Raw genomic sequence first — 20,315 nt, forward strand, 5'->3', positions numbered from 1 at the left:
TACATTGTTGTGATGAACTGCAAACACAACACAGTCGAGGCATCAGTGTGTAACATTGTTGTGATGAACTGCAAACACAACACAGTCCACGCATCAGTGTGTAACATTGTTGTGATGAACTGCAAACACAACACAGTCGAGGCATCAGGAATCAATCAGAGTTCATAGTGTGATGTTCTTGCATCACGACATATGGTGTCACAGGTTGTTGAGTCACTGAACTTACCTCAGAGAGAAAACATCAACACAACATCTACACAACGACATCTGGAGCCGAACACGCTTTTGTCGATGTTTTCATTTACATGTGAATTACTTTTATTTTACTGTCGGTTCAAAGGTCATCAACGATGTCAAACGCAGATCAGTCGGTAGAAGTATTTGTCTCAGTATTTGTCGTACTATCAACAAACTTAATATCACAACATCGTGTTCGTATTCAACAGAGTTGTATCAGTTTTTTAAATAATATTGTTAACTTTTTTGAAAAAACTCACTATATCTTTGTTACTTGTGTATTACAAGACACTATGTATCATTGTATGGTGACATCAACACACTCTTGACTACACACAACCCTACACCGGTTGAAGGTTTCTGAAGGTTTGTGTTTGCTCAAGAGTTCAGGGCAGGACCGGACTCTCTTCGTCTTCATGATGTTCCAGGACTTTCTTTCTATTTGTCTTTCTTTCTATTTGTCTTTCTTTCTTTCCTTCTTGTGCTTCGTGAAGTCATTTGACTCTTTTCATCCAACATTTACTTTATTTTCATCGACTCGTAGATTTATGTCTCTTGACTCTGATCTTTGAAAGTTGTTTCTTCAGCCTCGGAATAAATGTTCTTCACTTTTCCTGACTTTTAATGCAAATCTCTCCTTCAACGTTTGCTTTTTTCATCCACTGATTTCTTTGATCTTCTTTCAAAGTTTTTAAATCTTTTTTCACTGATTTCTTTGATCTTCTTTCAAAGTTTTTAAATCTTTTTTCACTGATTTCTTTGATCTTCTTTCAAAGTTTTTAAATCTTTATTCACTGATTTCTTTGATCTTCTTTCTAAGTTTTTAAATCTTTATTCACTGATTTCTTTGATCTTCTTTCAAAGTTTTTTAATCTTCATCCACTGATTTCTTTGATCTTCTTTCAAAGTTTTAAATCTTTATTCACTGATTTCTTTGATCTTCTTTCAAAGTTTTTAAATCTTTATTCACTGATTTCTTTGATCTTCTTTCAAAGTTTTTAAATCTGTATTCACTGATTACTTTGATCTTCTTTCAAAGTTTTTAAATCTTTATTCACTGATTTCTTTGATCTTTTTTCAAAGTTTTTAAATCTTTATTCACTGATTTCTTTGATCTTCTTTCAAAGTTTTTTAATCTTCATCCACTGATTTCTTTGATCTTCTTTCAAAGTTTTTTAATCTTCATCCACTGATTTCTTTGATCTTCTTTCAAAGTTTTTTAATCTTCATCCACGGATTTCTTTGATCTTCTTTCAACGTTTTTTAATCTTTATTCACTGATTTCTTTGATCTTCTTTCAACGTTTTTAAATCTTTATTCACTGATTTCTTTGATCTTTTGTTCAAGTTTTTAAATCTTCATCCACTGATTTCTTTGATCTTCTTTCAAAGTTTTTAAATCTTTATTCACTGATTTCTTTGATCTTTTGTTCAGGTTTTTAAATCTTCTTCTGCCTTTATTTTGACACAACTTTTCCTCCTTCATCCGTTTCTTCCTTGAATGTGTTGTTCTTTCAATTCTTCCTGTTTTCTTATCGTCTCTCACACTTTAAAGATGTTGATTTTAAATATGTTGCAACATTGATGTCACTTCAAGACCAACGTGATGAAAGATTTAATTAAAAACATATGTTTCCAAATGATGTAAAACATAAGTCATTGTAAGACATTGTTGCTGTTTTATAGCAACAATAAATAGATAATAATATTTATCAAACACTATTTTATTATAAACTATGAATCAGTTCAAGTCACGACTGACATCATTGAGAGATTCTTGAATTAAAATATTTTCAAAGTTAATTATTTACCTCTTGTTTGAAATCAAGGTCTTGTGACCAAATAATAAAAACTTAAAACTTAAAACTTGAAAAACTAAAATAAGAGAAAACAGTTCAAACAATATACTGTAAATAATAATATTCACATTGTTAGGCGGCGATAGTACATAAAATGATATAATGATTCATTTACTCTCAACCATTTGAAACATGAACATTATCGTAGAAACTATAACAAATCAAAGCCTCAGTAACTACTTGAATTATTGACAGTTTCTTGTATTAAAATCTATTTTATAATCAATATTCACCTCGTTTCTAAAAAAGGTTTTTAGTGAAATCACTTGTGAAAAAAGTTGTTTTGGTTTTTCCATCGTCTTGCCCTGAGTAGCTGGGACAGCTTATTGTTAGTTAGTCGGTTAAAAGAACTTTATGGCGATTAAACTTTTTATTATTGTCGATTATTGTCGATTACTATCGATTATTGTCGATTATTATCGAAGATATTCGTCGCTAGTTTCGACATCAAAGCCACAAACATGTATTAAATCCTTTAAAAACATGTATTAAATCCTTTAAAACATGTATTAAATCCTTTAAAAACATGTATTAAATCCTTTAAAACATGTATTAAATCCTTTAAAACATGTATTAAATCCTTTAAAAACATGTATTAAATCCTTTAAAAACATGTATTAAATCCTTTAAAACATGTATTAAATCCTTTGTAACGTGTATTAAATCCTTTAAAACATGTATTAAATCCTTTAAAACATGTATTAAATCCTTTAAAACATGTATTAAATCCTTTAAAACATGTATTAAATCCTTTAAAACATGTATTAAATCCTTTAAAACATGTATTAAATCCTTTAAAACATGTATTAAATCCTTTAAAACATGTATTAAATCCTTTAAAACATGTATTAAATCCTTTAAAACATGTATTAAATCCTTTAAAAACATGTATTAAATCCTTTAAAACATGTATTAAATCCTTTAAAACATGTATTAAATCCTTTAAAACATGTATTAAATCCTTTAAAACATGTATTAAATCCTTTAAAACATGTATTAAATCCTTTAAAAACATGTATTAAATCCTTTAAAACATGTATTAAATCCTTTAAAACATGTATTAAATCCTTTAAAACATGTATTAAATCCTTTAAAACATGTATTAAATCCTTTAAAACATGTATTAAATCCTTTAAAAACATGTATAAAATCCTTTAAAACATGTATTAAATCCTTTAAAAACATGTATAAAATCCTTTAAAAACATGTATTAAATCCTTTAAAACATGTATTAAATCCTTTAAAACATGTATTAAATCCTTTAAAACATGTTTGGCGTGAGCACCTGACGCAGCCTGAGCACCTGTGCAGGTGAGCTCGTGTTCGAGATGAAAAAAGGGAAGAGAAAGTCTCACCATATTCTGACGCTTCTGTCTCGTCTTGTTTCCCCATTTTCCCGCCAGAACTCCTGGACCAGAACTCTTGTCGAACCGAGTTTGAAACAGAACCAAAGACAAACGTCCAACTGAACGAGCGACAAACAACGAAGTGAGAAAATCTTTTCTTTTCTTCCTGGCTCTGGTAACTAGGCAGTGACGTCACGTGACACCTGCCGAAGGATGCGCACCTGCGCCAAAGATCGTGTGTCTGTCAAGATGCTCAACGTGTTTCCAAACAAACGTGAAATATCTTCGTGCAGGTGAGTCTTAGGTCTGAGTGGATCAGGAATATAATGACAACATTAATAATGAGCACGTTTTATTTATTATTTATTTGAAAATGACTATGAATTATGTTGTTAACGAACTTTTTTTTAATGTTTATTAAACATTACCGTAGAAAGTATAATAATAATAATAACTATAACAAGTATTTACTGACAACATTAAGATTTTGTTGTATTAAAAATCAGTTCAATATTAAAATATACACCTCTGGTGATAAATCAAACCAACATAACAATCCGTGTTCCACCCTCTTACCCTGAGTAACTGGGACAGCTTTTCAAAGTACTGTTAAATTATCTAAACAAACATTTTAAAATGTAAATCACTTCCTTGACTCTCTGTATTAAAGTACATATTACTGTACTTCAACACCGACATTTTCCACTGATATAAATAGAGAGAGATGAATATCAGGTTAAAAACATTATTGATGAAAACATGTCGTGTGAACAATAATCTTAACATTCGTATCTAATATTTGAATCACACAGTCAAGCAGATAAACATCAGTAATTGTCGTATTTATTACTCGTGCTTGTGGTACTTTGTTGTTGTTGTTGAGGTTTTACTGAGCAAAACTACACGACAGGACAATATTCCTGCACCTTTGATTTAAACTATATGTTGTTTGTCTTCATGTAACGTTGACTCCCCCTAGAGGACACGACGGGGAACAACACGCAAGAAATAGAACGTGAATCACAAAAAGACAGAAAAGAGATTTATCTTTAAAACAAAAACATTTATTTTTATTTCAACAGATAAACAGCTTTAGTTTCATCCTTATCACTCTTATCTATTTTAAATCAAATGTATTTTTTATTATTATTATTGATTTGAATTTAAAACGTTGCCTTAAAATGAAAAGGATTGAGCATGAAATTGTCACCAAACGATAAGATAAAATAAACATCATTATTTACACACAATAAATACAGAATATGTTTCAATAGAAACAAATCATAGAATCACAAATAAAAAATAAATATCTTTACTTTAACATGTACAAGAACAGAGAAACCATTGTGTTGTATTTATGTACCAGATCCACGATAGGTACCAGATCCACGATAGGTACCAGATCAACGATAGGTACCAGATCCACGATAGGTACCAGATCCACGATAGGTACCAGATCCACGATAGGTACCAGATCCACGATAGGTACCAGATCCACGATAGGTACCAGATCCACGATAGGTACCAGATCAACGATAGGTACCAGATCCACGATAGGTACCAGATCAACGATAGGTACCAGGTCAACGATAGGTACCAGGTCAACGATAGGTACCAGATCAACGATAGGTACCAGGTCAACGATAGGTACCAGATCCACGATAGGTACCAGATCCACGATAGGTACCAGATCAACGATAGGTACCAGATCAACGATAGGTACCAGATCAACGATAGGTACCAGGTCAACGATAGGTACCAGATCCACGATAGGTACCAGGTCAACGATAGGTACCAGGTCAACGATAGGTACCAGATCAACGATAGGTACCAGGTCAACGATAGGTACCAGGTCAACGATAGGTACCAGGTCAACGATAGGTACCAGGTCAACGATAGGTACCAGGTCAACGATAGGTACCAGGTCAACGATAGGTACCAGATCAACGATAGGTACCAGGTCAACGATAGGTACCAGGTCAACGATAGGTACCAGATCCACGATAGGTACCAGGTCAACGATAGGTACCAGGTCAACGATAGGTACCAGATCCACGATAGGTACCAGATCAACGATAGGTACCAGATCAACGATAGGTACCAGGTCAACGATAGGTACCAGATCCACGATAGGTACCAGGTCAACGATAGGTACCAGGTCAACGATAGGTACCAGATCAACGATAGGTACCAGGTCAACGATAGGTACCAGGTCAACGATAGGTACCAGGTCAACGATAGGTACCAGGTCAACGATAGGTACCAGGTCAACGATAGGTACCAGGTCAACGATAGGTACCAGGTGTTATAAATGTCCAGGAGGAGAGAGACACCAGTGATGGTTCTTCTGGTGATGGTGTTATAAATGTCCAGGAGGAGAGAGACACCAGTGATGGTTCTTCTGGTGATGGTGTTATTAATGTCCAGGAGGAGAGAGACACCAGTGATGGTCCTTCAGGTGATGGTGTTATAAATGTCCAGGAGGAGAGAGACACCAGTGATGGTTCTTCTGGTGATGGTGTTATAAATGTCCAGGAGGAGAGAGACACCAGTGATGGTCCTTCAGGTGATGGTGTTATAAATGTCCAGGAGGAGAGAGACACCAGTGATGGTCCTTCAGGTGATGGTGTTATAAATGTCCAGGAGGAGAGAGACACCAGTGATGGTCCTTCAGGTGATGGTGTTATAAATGTCCAGGAGGAGAGAGACACCAGTGATGGACCTTCAGGTGATGGTGTTATAAATGTCCAGGAGGAGAGAGACACCAGTGATGGTTCTTCTGGTGATGGTGTTATAAATGTCCAGGAGGAGAGAGACACCAATGATCTTCTCAGCTGCTCTCACGATGCGCTGCAGCTTCTTGCGGCAGGACACGGTGCAGGTACCACACGGTGATGCAGCTCGACAGGAGGCTCTCGATGGTGTCTCTGTAGAAGGAGAGCATCATGGGTGATGGAGATCTTCTTTGATACAATCTGAACTTTGAACCCACAAATCATGTTGTCTCTGTTGCCTTTGATGTCCTTAGTTGTGCGACCATCAAAGACTATGAATACACCCACTGACCTGAACACAAGCACAAATCTGTGTGCGAAGGAAAAGTTGTTGTTCCGCACATGAAGCAAAACGTAAGTGACTCTGGTGTTGTGATAGTGTAGTAACAAGTATATATGTGTAGTATTGTCCAATACTTGACTCTGGTGTTGTGATAGTGTAGTAACAAGTATATATGTGTAGTATTGTCCAATACTTGACTCTGGTGTTGTGATAGTGTAGTAACAAGTATATATGTGTAGTATTGTCCAATACTTGACTCTGGTGTTGTGATAGTGTAGTAACAAGTATATATGTGTAGTATTGTCCAGTACTTGACTCTGGCGTTGTGATAGTGTAGTAACAAGTATATATGTGTAGTATTGTCCAGTACTTGACTCTGGTGTTGTGATAGTGTAGTAACAAGTATATATGTGTAGTATTGTCCAGTACTTGACTCTGGTGTTGTGATAGTGTAGTAACAAGTATATATGTGTAGTATTGTCCAGTACTTGACTCTGGTGTTGTGATAGTGTAGTAACAAGTATATATGTGTAGTATTGTCCAGTACTTGACTCTGGTGTTGTGATAGTGTAGTAACAAGTATATATGTGTAGTATTGTCCAGTACTCGACTCTGGTGTTGTGATAGTGTAGTAACAAGTATATGTGTGTAGTATTGTCCAGTACTTGACTCTGGTGTTGTGATAGTGTAGTAACAAGTATATATGTGTAGTATTGTCCAGTACTTGACTCTGGTGTTGTGATAGTGTAGTAACAAGTATATATGTGTAGTATTGTCCAGTACTCGACTCTGGTGTTGTGATAGTGTAGTAACAAGTATATGTGTGTAGTATTGTCCAGTACTTGACTCTGGTGTTGTGATAGTGTAGTAACAAGTATATATGTGTAGTATTGTCCAGTACTTGACTCTGGTGTTGTGATAGTGTAGTAACAAGTATATATGTGTAGTATTGTCCAGTACTTGACTCTGGTGTTGTAGTATTTACAGACCACATGACTCGTAACTACTTTCATTTGTTTTCAAACCAAAATAAGTCCAAACGTCAGCTTTAATAGCTGCTGGACTCACTGTATCCTCTCGTCCTCAGTCATCACTGTATCCTCTCGTCCTCAGTCATCACTGTATCCTCTCGTCCTCAGTCACCACTGTATCCTCTCATCCTCAGTCGTCACAAGAGTTTTATTGAAACATAAAAATTAAACAACGCTTTGGATACTTGCATTTTCTTCTCTTCCTTCATCATTGAGTTGAGATGTTCACTCTGAAACAAACAACGTTTCTCTTCCAGATGGATCTCCACATGGATCCAGACGCACAGATCCAGCAGGAGGTTCCAGTCGCAGCGATGAACCGGATCCAAGAGAAGGTAAATCATTGACTCAAGTTTTATTATTGGTCAGAAATCGCTGTTGTTATTGCTTGATGAAGCTTCATGAAACAGTGTCATTATCTTCAGAGTCCACTAGATGGTAGTGATGAGTTGATGAAGCTTCATGAAACAGTGTCATTATCTTCAGAGTCCACTAGATGGTAGTGATGTGTTGATGAAGCTTCATGAAACAGTGTCATTATCTTCAGAGTCCACTAGATGGTAGTGATGTGTTGATGAAGCTTCATGAAACAGTGTCATTATCTTCAGAGTCCACTAGATGGTAGTGATGTGTTGATGAAGCTTCATGAAACAGTGTCATTATCTTCAGAGTCCACTAGATGGCGTGAGAAAGAGAGTTTTACGACAATAACAATAAGTTAAGACTAAGAGTTCAGAGGTCAAACAAATGCCATCAGATGATATATTGTTTTGTTGTTCTAGATCAGCAGAGAAGCCACATGAGCAGGAACTGACATTTTTTGTCTTCAGCCGACAGAACCAGACAGAACGGACCTGAGCGACCTGTCCCTGGACCAGGCCTGGAGGAAAGTGTTGCAGGAGCAGGAGACTCTGAAAAACGCCCGACAGTCCCTGGACAAGGAGTGGCAGCGACTGACCGGGGAGATCAAGTACATGGCGGAGCTCAGGAAGACGTACGACCGCGAGAAGACGCTCATCCAGCAGAGGCGTGCGGCGCTGGAGCAGGAGAAGACGCATGTGGGCCGAGAGAGGAAAGATCTACGCAAAGAGTTCCACAAACTGTCCATGAGGTGGAGGTCCCTGCACGACGAGGAGCAGTCCATGAGCCAGGACCGGAAGGTGTTCCAGGTGGAGCAGGAGGAGATGGCCATGATGAGGAAGGCCTACCTTCAGGAGAAGTCGGACATCGAGAGGGTGAGGGAGGCCATGCACTTCGAGAAGGCCAACATGGAGGACAGCAGAGCCATGATGGCTGTCAATCACAGGTTCGGCAGGAGAGTCTCTGTGCAGAAAATGACGCGAGTAAAAAACAGAAACCGGAGCTGGTGACGCCTGTGAAGATGATGTTTGTAAAAGATGAACCAGTCGAATAAAAATCATATTCTGATGATAAATGATCAAAGTAGTTTGTCTGAAGATAATGACACTGTTTCATGAAGCTTCATCGACACATCACTAGCATCTAGTGGACTCTGAAGATACTGACACTGTTTCATGAAGCTTCATCAACACATCACTAGCATCTAGTGGACTCTGAAGATACTGACACTGTTTCATGAAGCTTCATCGACACATCACTACCATCTAGTGGACTCTGAAGATACTGACACTGTTTCATGACGCTTCATCGACACATCACTAGCATCTAGTGGACTCTGAAGATACTGACACTGTTTCATGAAGCTTCATCAACACATCACTACCATCTAGTGGACTCTGAAGATACTGACACTGTTTAATGAAGCTTCATCAACACATCACTAGCATCTAGTGGACTCTGAAGATACTGACACTGTTTCATGAAGCTTCATCGACACATCACTAGCATCTAGTGGACTCTGAAGATACTGACACTGTTTCATGAAGCTTCATCAACACATCACTACCATCTAGTGGACTCTGAAGATACTGACACTGTTTCATGACGCTTCATCGACACATCACTACCATCTAGTGGACTCTGAAGATACTGACACTGTTTCATGAAGCTTCATCAACACATCACTACCATCTAGTGGACTCTGAAGATAATGACACTGTTTCATGAAGCTTCATCAACACATCACTACCATCTAGTGGACTCTGAAGATAATGACACTGTTTCATGAAGCTTCATCAACACATCACTACCATCTAGTGGACTCTGAAGATAATGACACTGTTTCATGAAGCTTCATCAACACATCACTAGCATCTAGTGGACTCTGAAGATAATGACACTGTTTCATGAAGCTTCATCGACACATCACTAGCATCTAGTGGACTCTGAAGATAATGACACTGTTTCATGAAGCTTCATCAACACATCACTACCATCTAGTGGACTCTGAAGATAATGACACTGTTTCATGAAGCTTCATCAACACATCACTACCATCTAGTGGACTCTGAAGATAATGACACTGTTTCATGAAGCTTCATCGACACATCACTAGCATCTAGTGGACTCTGAAGATACTGACACTGTTTCATGAAGCTTCATCGACACATCACTACCATCTAGTGGACTCTGAAGATAATGACACTGTTTAATGAAGCTTCATCAACACATCACTACCATCTAGTGGACTCTGAAGATACTGACACTGTTTAATGAAGCTTCATCAACACATCACTACCATCTAGTGGACTCTGAAGATACTGACACTGTTTAATGAAGCTTCATCGACACATCACTACCATCTAGTGGACTCTGAAGATAATGACACTGTTTAATGAAGCTTCATCAACTCATCACTACCATCTAGTGGAATCTGAAGATAATGACACTGTTTCATGAAGCTTCAAACTTCTGACTCTGAAAAAACAGATTAAAATAATGATTTGATTTAATTTAATTTAATGAAAAACCAGATTAAAATAAATAACAATAAAAACAGATTAAAATAAAATAAAATAAAATAAAATAAAATAAAATAAAATAAAATAAAATAAAATAAAATAAAATAAAATAAAATAAAATAAAATAAAATAAAATAAAATAAAATAGTTCACCTTCAAACTGAGACACTTCTTTTCTTGGCGCTGACGTCTTCGACCAAAATAACCTTCAGTGATTCTATTTTGGAAGGAATTCTAAGGAAGTTGTTTGTATCGTTGATCGTTGCAGAGACGCTTCAGTTCCACCTGAACATCAGAGTCTCAGACGAGGCCACGGTTCAACTTCTGCAACAGTCTAGTGTTTAAAATGTGACATTTATTGCATGAACAAAAGGAAGAAATACAAATACATCCCAGAGAGAAAACTGTAGTTCTTAGTAGAAGAAAAAAAATTACAAGTTACATTTTTCTTCAGTTTGTAGAAAATTGTCAAATATTTCTACACAGATAAATACTTGATATTCTCACTCAATACATGTAAGTAAGTAAGTAAGTAAGTAAGTAAGTAATATTTATTTATATAGCGCTTTTCCAGACCAGGGTCACAAAGCGCTTAAACTATCAAAACAATACTCAAAAAAGTACATACTTTAAAGATCAAGATAATACTGAGAACAACACAGGAGTTCAAGAAATTCAAGGAATGTATCTCGTCTAGTATTATGTTACACAACATCTCTAGATATAGTCAATTAAATATGTGTGTACTTGTCCATCTCAACTACTATTATTGAACCTTTATTTCTTCATAAACTGTTTTTATAGCTGCCGTCGTCATAGCAACCTCCCGTCTCCGCGCTGACATGTGACCTCATGAAAGTGGAAACAAAGCCCGACGTCAGAGCTCGTCCGTCTCACAGACCAGGACCGGCAGAGACCAGGACCGGCAGAGACCAGGACCGGCAGAGACCAGGACCGGCAGAGACCAGGACCGGCAGAGACCAGGACCGGCAGAGACCAGGACCGGCAGAGACCAGGACCGGCAGAGACCAGGACCGGCAGAGACCAGGACCGGCAGAGACCAGGACCCGCTCAGACCAGGACCCGCTCAGACCAGGACCTGCTCAGACCAGGACTGGCAGAGACCAGGACCGGCAGAGACGAGGACCGTCAGAGACCAGGACCAGCAGAGACCAGGACCGGCAGAGACCAGGACCCGCTCAGACCAGGACCCGCTCAGACCAGGACCTGCTCAGACCAGGACCCGCTCAGACCAGGACCTGCTCAGACCAGGACCCGCTCAGACCAGACCGGACCATGGAGCTGCTCCTGGACCGACTGCGGGACTTCTCCGTCAGAGACTCAACCTTCCGTGAAGGTGCCGAAGAAGAAGAAGAGACTCGGGGTCCAGCGGGTGGAGCTGCTGGAAAGCTGGACATTGCGAGTGCCCTGGCCTGGCTGAGGAGAGAGCTGGTAGGTTCTGGATCTCATGTGTGACTCTTGTTCAAGACGTGACCCGGTCCTGGACCACACATTGTATTAGGAGGACATTTGTAAATAGTCTTAATATCATTGTGTTTAAATATATATATATTATTTTTTTAATGGAAATAAATGCATATTATGTACAGTATATATATATATACTGTATATATAAATATACACATGTTTATTTTCTAAAGTTGGAAAATTAATACATCTAATGAAAATAAAGTGTTATTAAGTCAATAAAGTGTCAAATCAAATACATTATGTCGTATTTAATGAAATGTGAGTTAAATTATTAAATGTGATATAAAAGCACTTTATTTTCACACAAATACCAAATAAAAAATACTCATAAATATATGGATCTCAAGTGATGTGTCGAGTAAAACTAGTGATAAAAGTTATAGAATCATTTGAGTCACAGTTTCAATGAAAAGTCAAAATGAATTTGTTTCACAAATAAATATAAATGATAAATAAATATCATGTACAATAAATGAATGACTTTATTTATAAAAAATACTAATTACTTACTTAATTAAACTACCATATTTTAAGGTCGTGGTCCAATAATATCGAATATTTGAGTGACAAATATTTATTGATTGAATTAAACATTTGTCGAATAGTTTTGTTGAAATGTTTGTTGTTTTTTGTTTTATTGAATTTGAGATAAAATAACTTTTGTCTTGTATTGTCTGATGAAACGAAAACATTGAATTTGGCAAAATGTATTTTTTAATTATATTAATTAGAATCAAACTCTATGTGTAGGAAAATGTATTCAATTTTTTGAATAATTCCAAAGTGTTATTTATCAAAAAAAACTTTTCGATAAAAATATATAAATATCTTCCGTGTTCAAATCTCATGGTTTCCATGGCAACACTTGTTTTCCTCTAGTTCTGAATGTTCGCGCTGAAGGTCACTGACCATCATGATGTTGATGTTTGTTGAGCTGCTGTGTGTCTGACACACAACTGTGCGTTCACACGACAACTCGCCATGACAACAGAGACGCTCAGAGAAGTCGCAAAACAAAAGAGGAAATACTTAGAACCTCCGGGATTATTGAGCGTAGAACCTTTTACAGAGTGTTAGAACCTGTTCATGTTTCTTTTATTACAATAGTTCTTCAGTAACAAATATAATAACAATAGTAACGACTACAATAACAATATAATAACAATAGTAACGACTACAATAACAATATAATAACAATAGTAACAACTACAGTAACAATAGTAACAACTATAATAACAATAGTAACAACAATAATAACAATATAATAACAATAGTAACAACTACAATAACAATATAATAACAATAGTAACAACTACAATAACAATATAATAACAATAGTAACAACTACAATAACAATATAATAACAACAGTAACAACTACAATAACAATATAATAACAATAGTAACAACTACAATAACAATATAATAACAATAGTAACAACTTCAATAACAATATCAACAACAATAAAAACAACAGTAACAACTATAATAACAATAGTAACAACAATAATAACAATAGTAACAACAATAAAAACAACAGTAACAACTACAATAACAATAGTAACAACTATAATAACAATAGTAACAACAATAATAACAATAGTAACAACTACAATAACAATATAATAACAATAGTAACAACTACAGTAACAATAGTAACAACTATAATAACAATAGTAACAACAATAATAACAATATAATAACAATAGTAACAACTACAATAACAATATAATAACAATAGTAACAACTACAATAACAATATAATAACAATAGTAACAACTACAATAACAATATAATAACAACAGTAACAACTACAATAACAATATAATAACAATAGTAACAACTACAATAACAATATAATAACAATAGTAACAACTACAATAACAATATAATAACAATAGTAACAACTACAATAACAATATAATAACAACAGTAACAACTACAATAACAATATAATAACAATAGTAACAACTACAATAACAATATAATAACAATAGTAACAACTACAATAACAATATAATAACAATAGTAACAACTTCAATAACAATATCAACAACAATAAAAACAACAGTAACAACTATAATTACAATAGTAACAACTATAATAACAATAGTAACAACATTAATAACAATAGTAACAACTACAATAACAATATAATAACAATAGTAACAACAATAATAACAATAGTAACAACAATAAAAACAACAGTAACAACTACAATAACAATAGTAACAACTATAATAACAATAGTAACAACATTAATAACAATAGTAACAACTACAATAACAATATAATAACAATAGTAACAACTACAGTAACAATAGTAACAACTATAATAACAATAGTAACAACAATAATAACAATAGTAACATCTATAATAACAATAATAACAATAGTAACAACTACAATAACAATAGTTACAACAATATTAACAATAGTAACAACTATAATAACAATAGTAACAACAATAATAACAATAGTAGCATCTATAATAACAATAATAACAATAGTAACAACTACAATAACAATATAATAACAATAGTAACAACTACAATAACAATATAATAACAATAGTAACAACTTCAATAACAATATCAACAACAGTAACAACTATAATTACAATAGTAACAACAATAATAACAATAGTAACAACAATAAAAACAACAGTAACAACTACAATAACAATAGTAACAACTATAATAACAATAGTAACAACATTAATAACAATAGTAACAACTACAATAACAATATAATAACAATAGTAACAACTACAGTAACAATAGTAACAACTATAATAACAATAGTAACAACTATAATAACAATAGTAACAACAATAATAACAATAGTAACATCTATAATAACAATAATAACAATAATAACAATAGTAACAACTACAATAACAATAGTTACAACAATATTAACAATAGTAACAACTATAATAACAATAGTAACAACAATAATAACAATAGTAACAACAATAACAAAAGTAAAAACTATAATAACAATAATAAAAACAATAATAACAATAGTAACATCTATAATAGCAATAATAACAATAATAACAATAGTAACAACTAGAGTAACAATAGTAACAACTATAATAACAATAGTTACAACAATATTAACAATAGTAACAACAATAACAATAGTAAAAACTATAATAACAATAATAAAAACAATAATAACAATAGTAACAACAATAACAATATCACAGATAAACAAAAAACAATAATAATAATAGCAATAAAATAATGACAATAAAGGCATAAACAATATACCAACATTCCCACTCACACACGCCTCTGCAGAACTACCCTCACACACTTCCTCGTAACATCACGTTTTCTCTCCTTTATTTATCAACAATCAATGTTCAGTGAGAAACGATCAGAACATGTGACATTTCCAGGACATGTGACGATGTTCTGCAGGTGGAGATGAGGTCTCAGGACCAGGCTCTGGTCCGGCAGCTGATGGATCTGCACTCGGGCATCCAGGAGCTGAAACAAGACTTGTGTGACCAGGAGGTCGGGACGTGCGAGGACCAGGACGGGAGCTGCTGGGACTCTGGCAGCGACGTCTCCTTCTCCTTCCAGAAAACCCCGTCCAGGTTCTTCTCCCAGTCTCTGACCTGCAGGTCCTCCAGTCGCAGAAGCTCCATGCCGTGATCGACCAATCGCGTGGAGATGACGTTGCCACGGTAACATCGCGCCAGAGCCTCAATAATATCCAGACATTACTGTAGGATCTACGTCGTCACATGATCGTGTGTGCGTCGCATGATTGGCCGAGAGTTCGATCAGTAGCTCTGAGCTCTGTTGGTCTTGTCTGGAGACTCTATTACACCAACATTTATATATTGAATTCAAAAGACTGAATAAAATATATTGAATTTATTTTAGAATTATTGGACTTAAAATACTCAATTCTATATGTAAAATCAAATGTATTTCTATATAATCGATAAACTATCGACGAACAAATTATTGAATGAAATCATTGAAAAATATGATTCACTGCTTGAAAAAACAAATCATTTCAACATAATATATTTCCATATAATTCATGTTTATGTTGTTTTGGTGAAGAAACTTAACGAAAAAAACATCAAGTTCAGTTTATTTTTCTTCATTAAAGGCATTTTTTAATGAAATTCTAAATTCAGTCTGAAAAACGATGTCGGCCATCTTGACGTGTACTTCAACCAGTATGAAGTAGAAAATAAATCAGGTGAAAACTTCTTGACTGACAAAACTTTTGTTTATGAACAACAGTGTCTTTTGTGTTCTTTAATGTATTTATGTTCTTTTATTGTTTATATACAACAATGTCAATGACATTCGCTACAAGTTACATGTTGTCATGTTACATGTTGTTATGTTACATGTTGTTATGTTACATGTTGTCATGTTACATGTTGTCATGTTACATGTTGTCATGTTACATGTTGTCATGTTACATGTTGTCATGTTACATGTTGTCATGTTACATGTTGTCATGTTACATGTTGTCATGTTACATGTTGTCATGTTACATTTTGTCATGTTACATTTTGTTATGTTACATTTTATTATGTTACATGTTGTTATGTTACATGTTGTCATGTTACATGTTGTCATGTTACATGTTGTCATGTTACATTTTGTTATGTTACATGTTGTCATGTTACATGTTGTCATGTTACATGTTGTCATGTTACATGTTGTCATGTTACATGTTGTCATGTTACATTTTGTTATGTTACATGTTGTCATGTTACATGTTGTCATGTTACATGTTGTCATGTTACATTTTTTTATGTTACATGTTGTCATGTTACATGTTGTCATGTTACATTTTGTTATGTTACATTTTATTATGTTACATGTTGTCATGTTACATGTTGTCATGTTACATTTTGTTATGTTACATGTTGTCATGTTACATGTTGTCATGTTACATTTTTTTATGTTACATGTTGTCATGTTACATGTTGTCATGTTACATGTTGTCATGTTAAATGTTGTCATGTTACATTTTGTTATGTTACATTTTATTATGTTACATGTTGTTATGTTACATGTTGTCATGTTACATGTTGTCATGTTGTCATGTTACATGTTGTCATGTTACATTTTGTTATGTTACATGTTGTCATGTTACATTTTTTTATGTTACATGTTGTCATGTTACATGTTGTTATGTTACATGCTGTCATGTTACATGTTGTTATGTTACATGTTGTCATGTTACATGTTGTTATGTTACATGTTGTCATGTTACATGTTGTCATGTTACATTTTGTTATGTTACATGTTGTCATGTTACATGTTGTCATGTTACATGTTGTCATGTTACATGTTGTTATGTTACATGTTGTCATGTTACATGTTGTCATGTTACATGTTGTTATGTTACATGTTGTCATGTTACATGTTGTCATGTTACATGTTGTCATGTTACATGTTGTCATGTTACATGTTGTTATGTTACATGTTGTCATGTTACATGTTGTTATGTTACATGCTGTTATGTTACATGTTGTCATGTTACATGTTGTTATGTTACATGTTGTCATGTTACATGCTGTCATGTTACATGTTGTCATGTTACATGTTGTTATGTTACATGTTGTCATGTTACATGTTGTCATGTTACATGTTGTCATGTTACATGTTGTTATGTTACATGTTGTCATGTTACATGTTGTCATGTTACATGTTGTCATGTTACATGTTGTCATGTTACATTTTGTCATGTTACATTTTGTTATGTTACATTTTATTATGTTACATGTTGTTATGTTACATGTTGTCATGTTACATGTTGTCATGTTACATGTTGTCATGTTACATTTTGTTATGTTACATGTTGTCATGTTACATGTTGTCATGTTACATGTTGTCATGTTACATGTTGTCATGTTACATGTTGTCATGTTACATTTTGTTATGTTACATGTTGTCATGTTACATGTTGTCATGTTACATGTTGTCATGTTACATTTTTTTATGTTACATGTTGTCATGTTACATGTTGTCATGTTACATTTTGTTATGTTACATTTTATTATGTTACATGTTGTCATGTTACATGTTGTCATGTTACATTTTGTTATGTTACATGTTGTCATGTTACATGTTGTCATGTTACATTTTTTTATGTTACATGTTGTCATGTTACATGTTGTCATGTTACATGTTGTCATGTTAAATGTTGTCATGTTACATTTTGTTATGTTACATTTTATTATGTTACATGTTGTTATGTTACATGTTGTCATGTTACATGTTGTCATGTTGTCATGTTACATGTTGTCATGTTACATTTTGTTATGTTACATGTTGTCATGTTACATTTTTTTATGTTACATGTTGTCATGTTACATGTTGTTATGTTACATGCTGTCATGTTACATGTTGTTATGTTACATGTTGTCATGTTACATGTTGTTATGTTACATGTTGTCATGTTACATGTTGTCATGTTACATTTTGTTATGTTACATGTTGTCATGTTACATGTTGTCATGTTACATGTTGTCATGTTACATGTTGTTATGTTACATGTTGTCATGTTACATGTTGTCATGTTACATGTTGTTATGTTACATGTTGTCATGTTACATGTTGTCATGTTACATGTTGTCATGTTACATGTTGTCATGTTACATGTTGTTATGTTACATGTTGTCATGTTACATGTTGTTATGTTACATGCTGTTATGTTACATGTTGTCATGTTACATGTTGTTATGTTACATGTTGTCATGTTACATGCTGTCATGTTACATGTTGTCATGTTACATGTTGTTATGTTACATGTTGTTATGTTACATGTTGTCATGTTACATGTTGTCATGTTACATGTTGTCATGTTACATGTTGTCATGTTACATGTTGTTATGTTACATGTTGTCATGTTACATGCTGTCATGTTACATGTTGTCATGTTACATGTTGTTATGTTACATGTTGTTATGTTACATGTTGTCATGTTACATGATGTTTGTTAACAGATGTTTAAATCAACAATATCTTCAACGAGTACTTTGATTAGTACGACAGTAAAATAAACTTTTAGAATATCAAAGTTTTTCTTCGTTTGTATGAGTTCCAGTACTTGTTCTACTACTCGTTTACTCAACATTAAAGCTGTAAACCAGAGAAAAAGAGAGAAACAAAAGCCTGAGATGAACAAGTGAACGTTTAATCTCAACAAGAAAAGACGGAATAAAGAAGAAGGTCGTCTGCTTCACTCTGATTGGTCGTCTGCTTCACTCTGATTGGTCGTCTGCTTCACTCTGATTGGTCGTCTGCTTCACTCTGATTGGTCGTCTGCTCCGACCTCGACGCCCCTGAAACTCTCCCGCCTCAGTGTCTGGATCTCAGTGTTGAGGCCCAGCAGTGTTCGCGCCAGATGCAGGTCCTGAGATCGCATCTCCAGCTGCAGAACAAGAGAAGTTACGGCTGCAGGTCCGACGGCCGGTTCCTCACTTGATGTTCAACGTCATGTGTTCGCGTGAGTCGAAGAAAATACTTTCAATAAATCACAATAATTATGAAAACGTTATTTTCCTTTCCTTCCTAGTTTTTAATGATGAACATTTAAAATGATAAATAAAAATAACATGTAAAAGTTTGTGATTAAAAAAAAAACGATTTGATGAGAAAACGTAAAATGAATGGTGTGTGATATCAAGTTCAGTATTAAATATATAAATATATATATTTTAAAATGAGAGAAATACTTTTTATTTTACTTATTTTTCAATTTATATATATATATATACTGTAAATATATATACTGTATATATATTCTTGTTTAACTGCAAATAAAAAACGAAAATCATGTTTATTTCTGAATCAAACAAGAAAACTACTGAATATTACTCACAGCAGGATTAAAAGAAAATACTTTAAGAGGTTGTGATGAAATAAAACAAACCAAAAAAACACTGTGATAAGTAAATGACAGAAGAAATCATGAAAATAAACATTATACTGAGGTCAGTCGGCATGTTTAAATGCATTAAAAACCCCTGTGGAAAGGGAGAGGTTCACCATATTGGTAACTCAGGGGCCAATTACATCAAATACTTTGATAAAAAGCCTACAAGGAAGGACGTCATCTGAGCAAGAGGAGGGTTTCATCTTGTTCACTAGTGCTGAAATATCACCCAAAGATACAGCAGTGAAGGATGACCAAGAGGAGGAGATGGGCTCAGAGACAGTAGGGGTTCCCAACAAAGGGGGAGAGATTTTCTCTCTTCTTAACAGAAGACCGGCGTGATTTGAGGAGCAGGAGACACAAGAGAATTAATCGTGTCAAACAACACTTTGGGGTTTTTCTTATTTGCTGCTACCAGTTTTCTGATGTAATCAGATCTGGCAGTTTCCACCATCTCATCGTAAGAAGACATCAGATCCCTGAGG

At 34.4% G+C, this 20,315-nt stretch overlaps 4 protein-coding genes across 4 annotated transcripts in view; 2 read left to right on the plus strand and 2 right to left on the minus strand.

The window, feature by feature from the left end:
* The window catches only part of slc44a4 (solute carrier family 44 member 4), a 60,431-nt gene extending 56,825 nt beyond the window's left edge, over positions 1-3,606 (minus strand). The window contains exon 1 of the mRNA XM_087786158.1: positions 3,451-3,606. Within this exon, the coding sequence (XP_087642284.1) occupies positions 3,451-3,487 (37 nt within the window). The 5' untranslated portion in view covers positions 3,488-3,606. The remainder of the gene's footprint in view (positions 1-3,450) is intronic.
* A 2,937-nt stretch (positions 3,607-6,543) lies between these two features.
* On the plus strand, positions 6,544-8,956 carry LOC148083013 (uncharacterized). Its single transcript, XM_087785640.1, has 3 exons — positions 6,544-6,569; positions 7,787-7,864; positions 8,360-8,956. Exons 1-3 carry the CDS (start codon positions 6,558-6,560, stop codon positions 8,897-8,899), a joined length of 630 nt encoding a protein of 209 aa, XP_087641766.1. The 5' UTR covers positions 6,544-6,557; the 3' UTR covers positions 8,900-8,956.
* Positions 8,957-11,583: 2,627 nt separating this feature from the next.
* Positions 11,584-15,708, plus strand: LOC148083014 (protein FAM167A). The gene is made up of 2 exons (XM_087785641.1): positions 11,584-11,863; positions 15,333-15,708. The coding sequence occupies exons 1-2, from the start codon at positions 11,708-11,710 to the stop codon at positions 15,567-15,569; spliced, it is 393 nt and encodes a 130-aa protein (XP_087641767.1). The 5' UTR covers positions 11,584-11,707; the 3' UTR covers positions 15,570-15,708.
* Positions 15,709-19,129: 3,421 nt separating this feature from the next.
* Positions 19,130-20,315, minus strand: part of LOC148083015 (alanine and arginine rich domain containing protein) — a 1,995-nt gene continuing 809 nt past the window's right edge. The window contains exon 2 of the mRNA XM_087786165.1: positions 19,130-19,326. Within this exon, the coding sequence (XP_087642291.1) occupies positions 19,201-19,326 (126 nt within the window). The 3' untranslated portion in view covers positions 19,130-19,200. The remainder of the gene's footprint in view (positions 19,327-20,315) is intronic.

The sequence above is a fragment of the Callionymus lyra genome, chromosome 3, assembly GCF_982586985.1.
Source record: "Callionymus lyra chromosome 3, fCalLyr1.hap1.1, whole genome shotgun sequence".
Lineage (NCBI taxonomy): Eukaryota > Metazoa > Chordata > Actinopteri > Syngnathiformes > Callionymidae > Callionymus > Callionymus lyra.

What these genes read in the sequence shown, in the direction of transcription:
- LOC148083013 (XM_087785640.1), top strand. An exon ending in TGAACCGGATCCAAGAGAAG is followed by an intron (nt 7,865 to 8,359) that starts GTAAATCATTGA and finishes TTTTGTCTTCAG; the next exon opens with CCGACAGAACCAGACAGAAC.
- LOC148083014 (XM_087785641.1), top strand. Translation starts at nt 11,708, where the DNA reads ATGGAGCTGCTCCTGGACCGACTGCGGGACTTCTCCGTCAGAGACTCA. An exon ending in CCTGGCTGAGGAGAGAGCTG is followed by an intron (nt 11,864 to 15,332) that starts GTAGGTTCTGGA and finishes GATGTTCTGCAG; the next exon opens with GTGGAGATGAGGTCTCAGGA.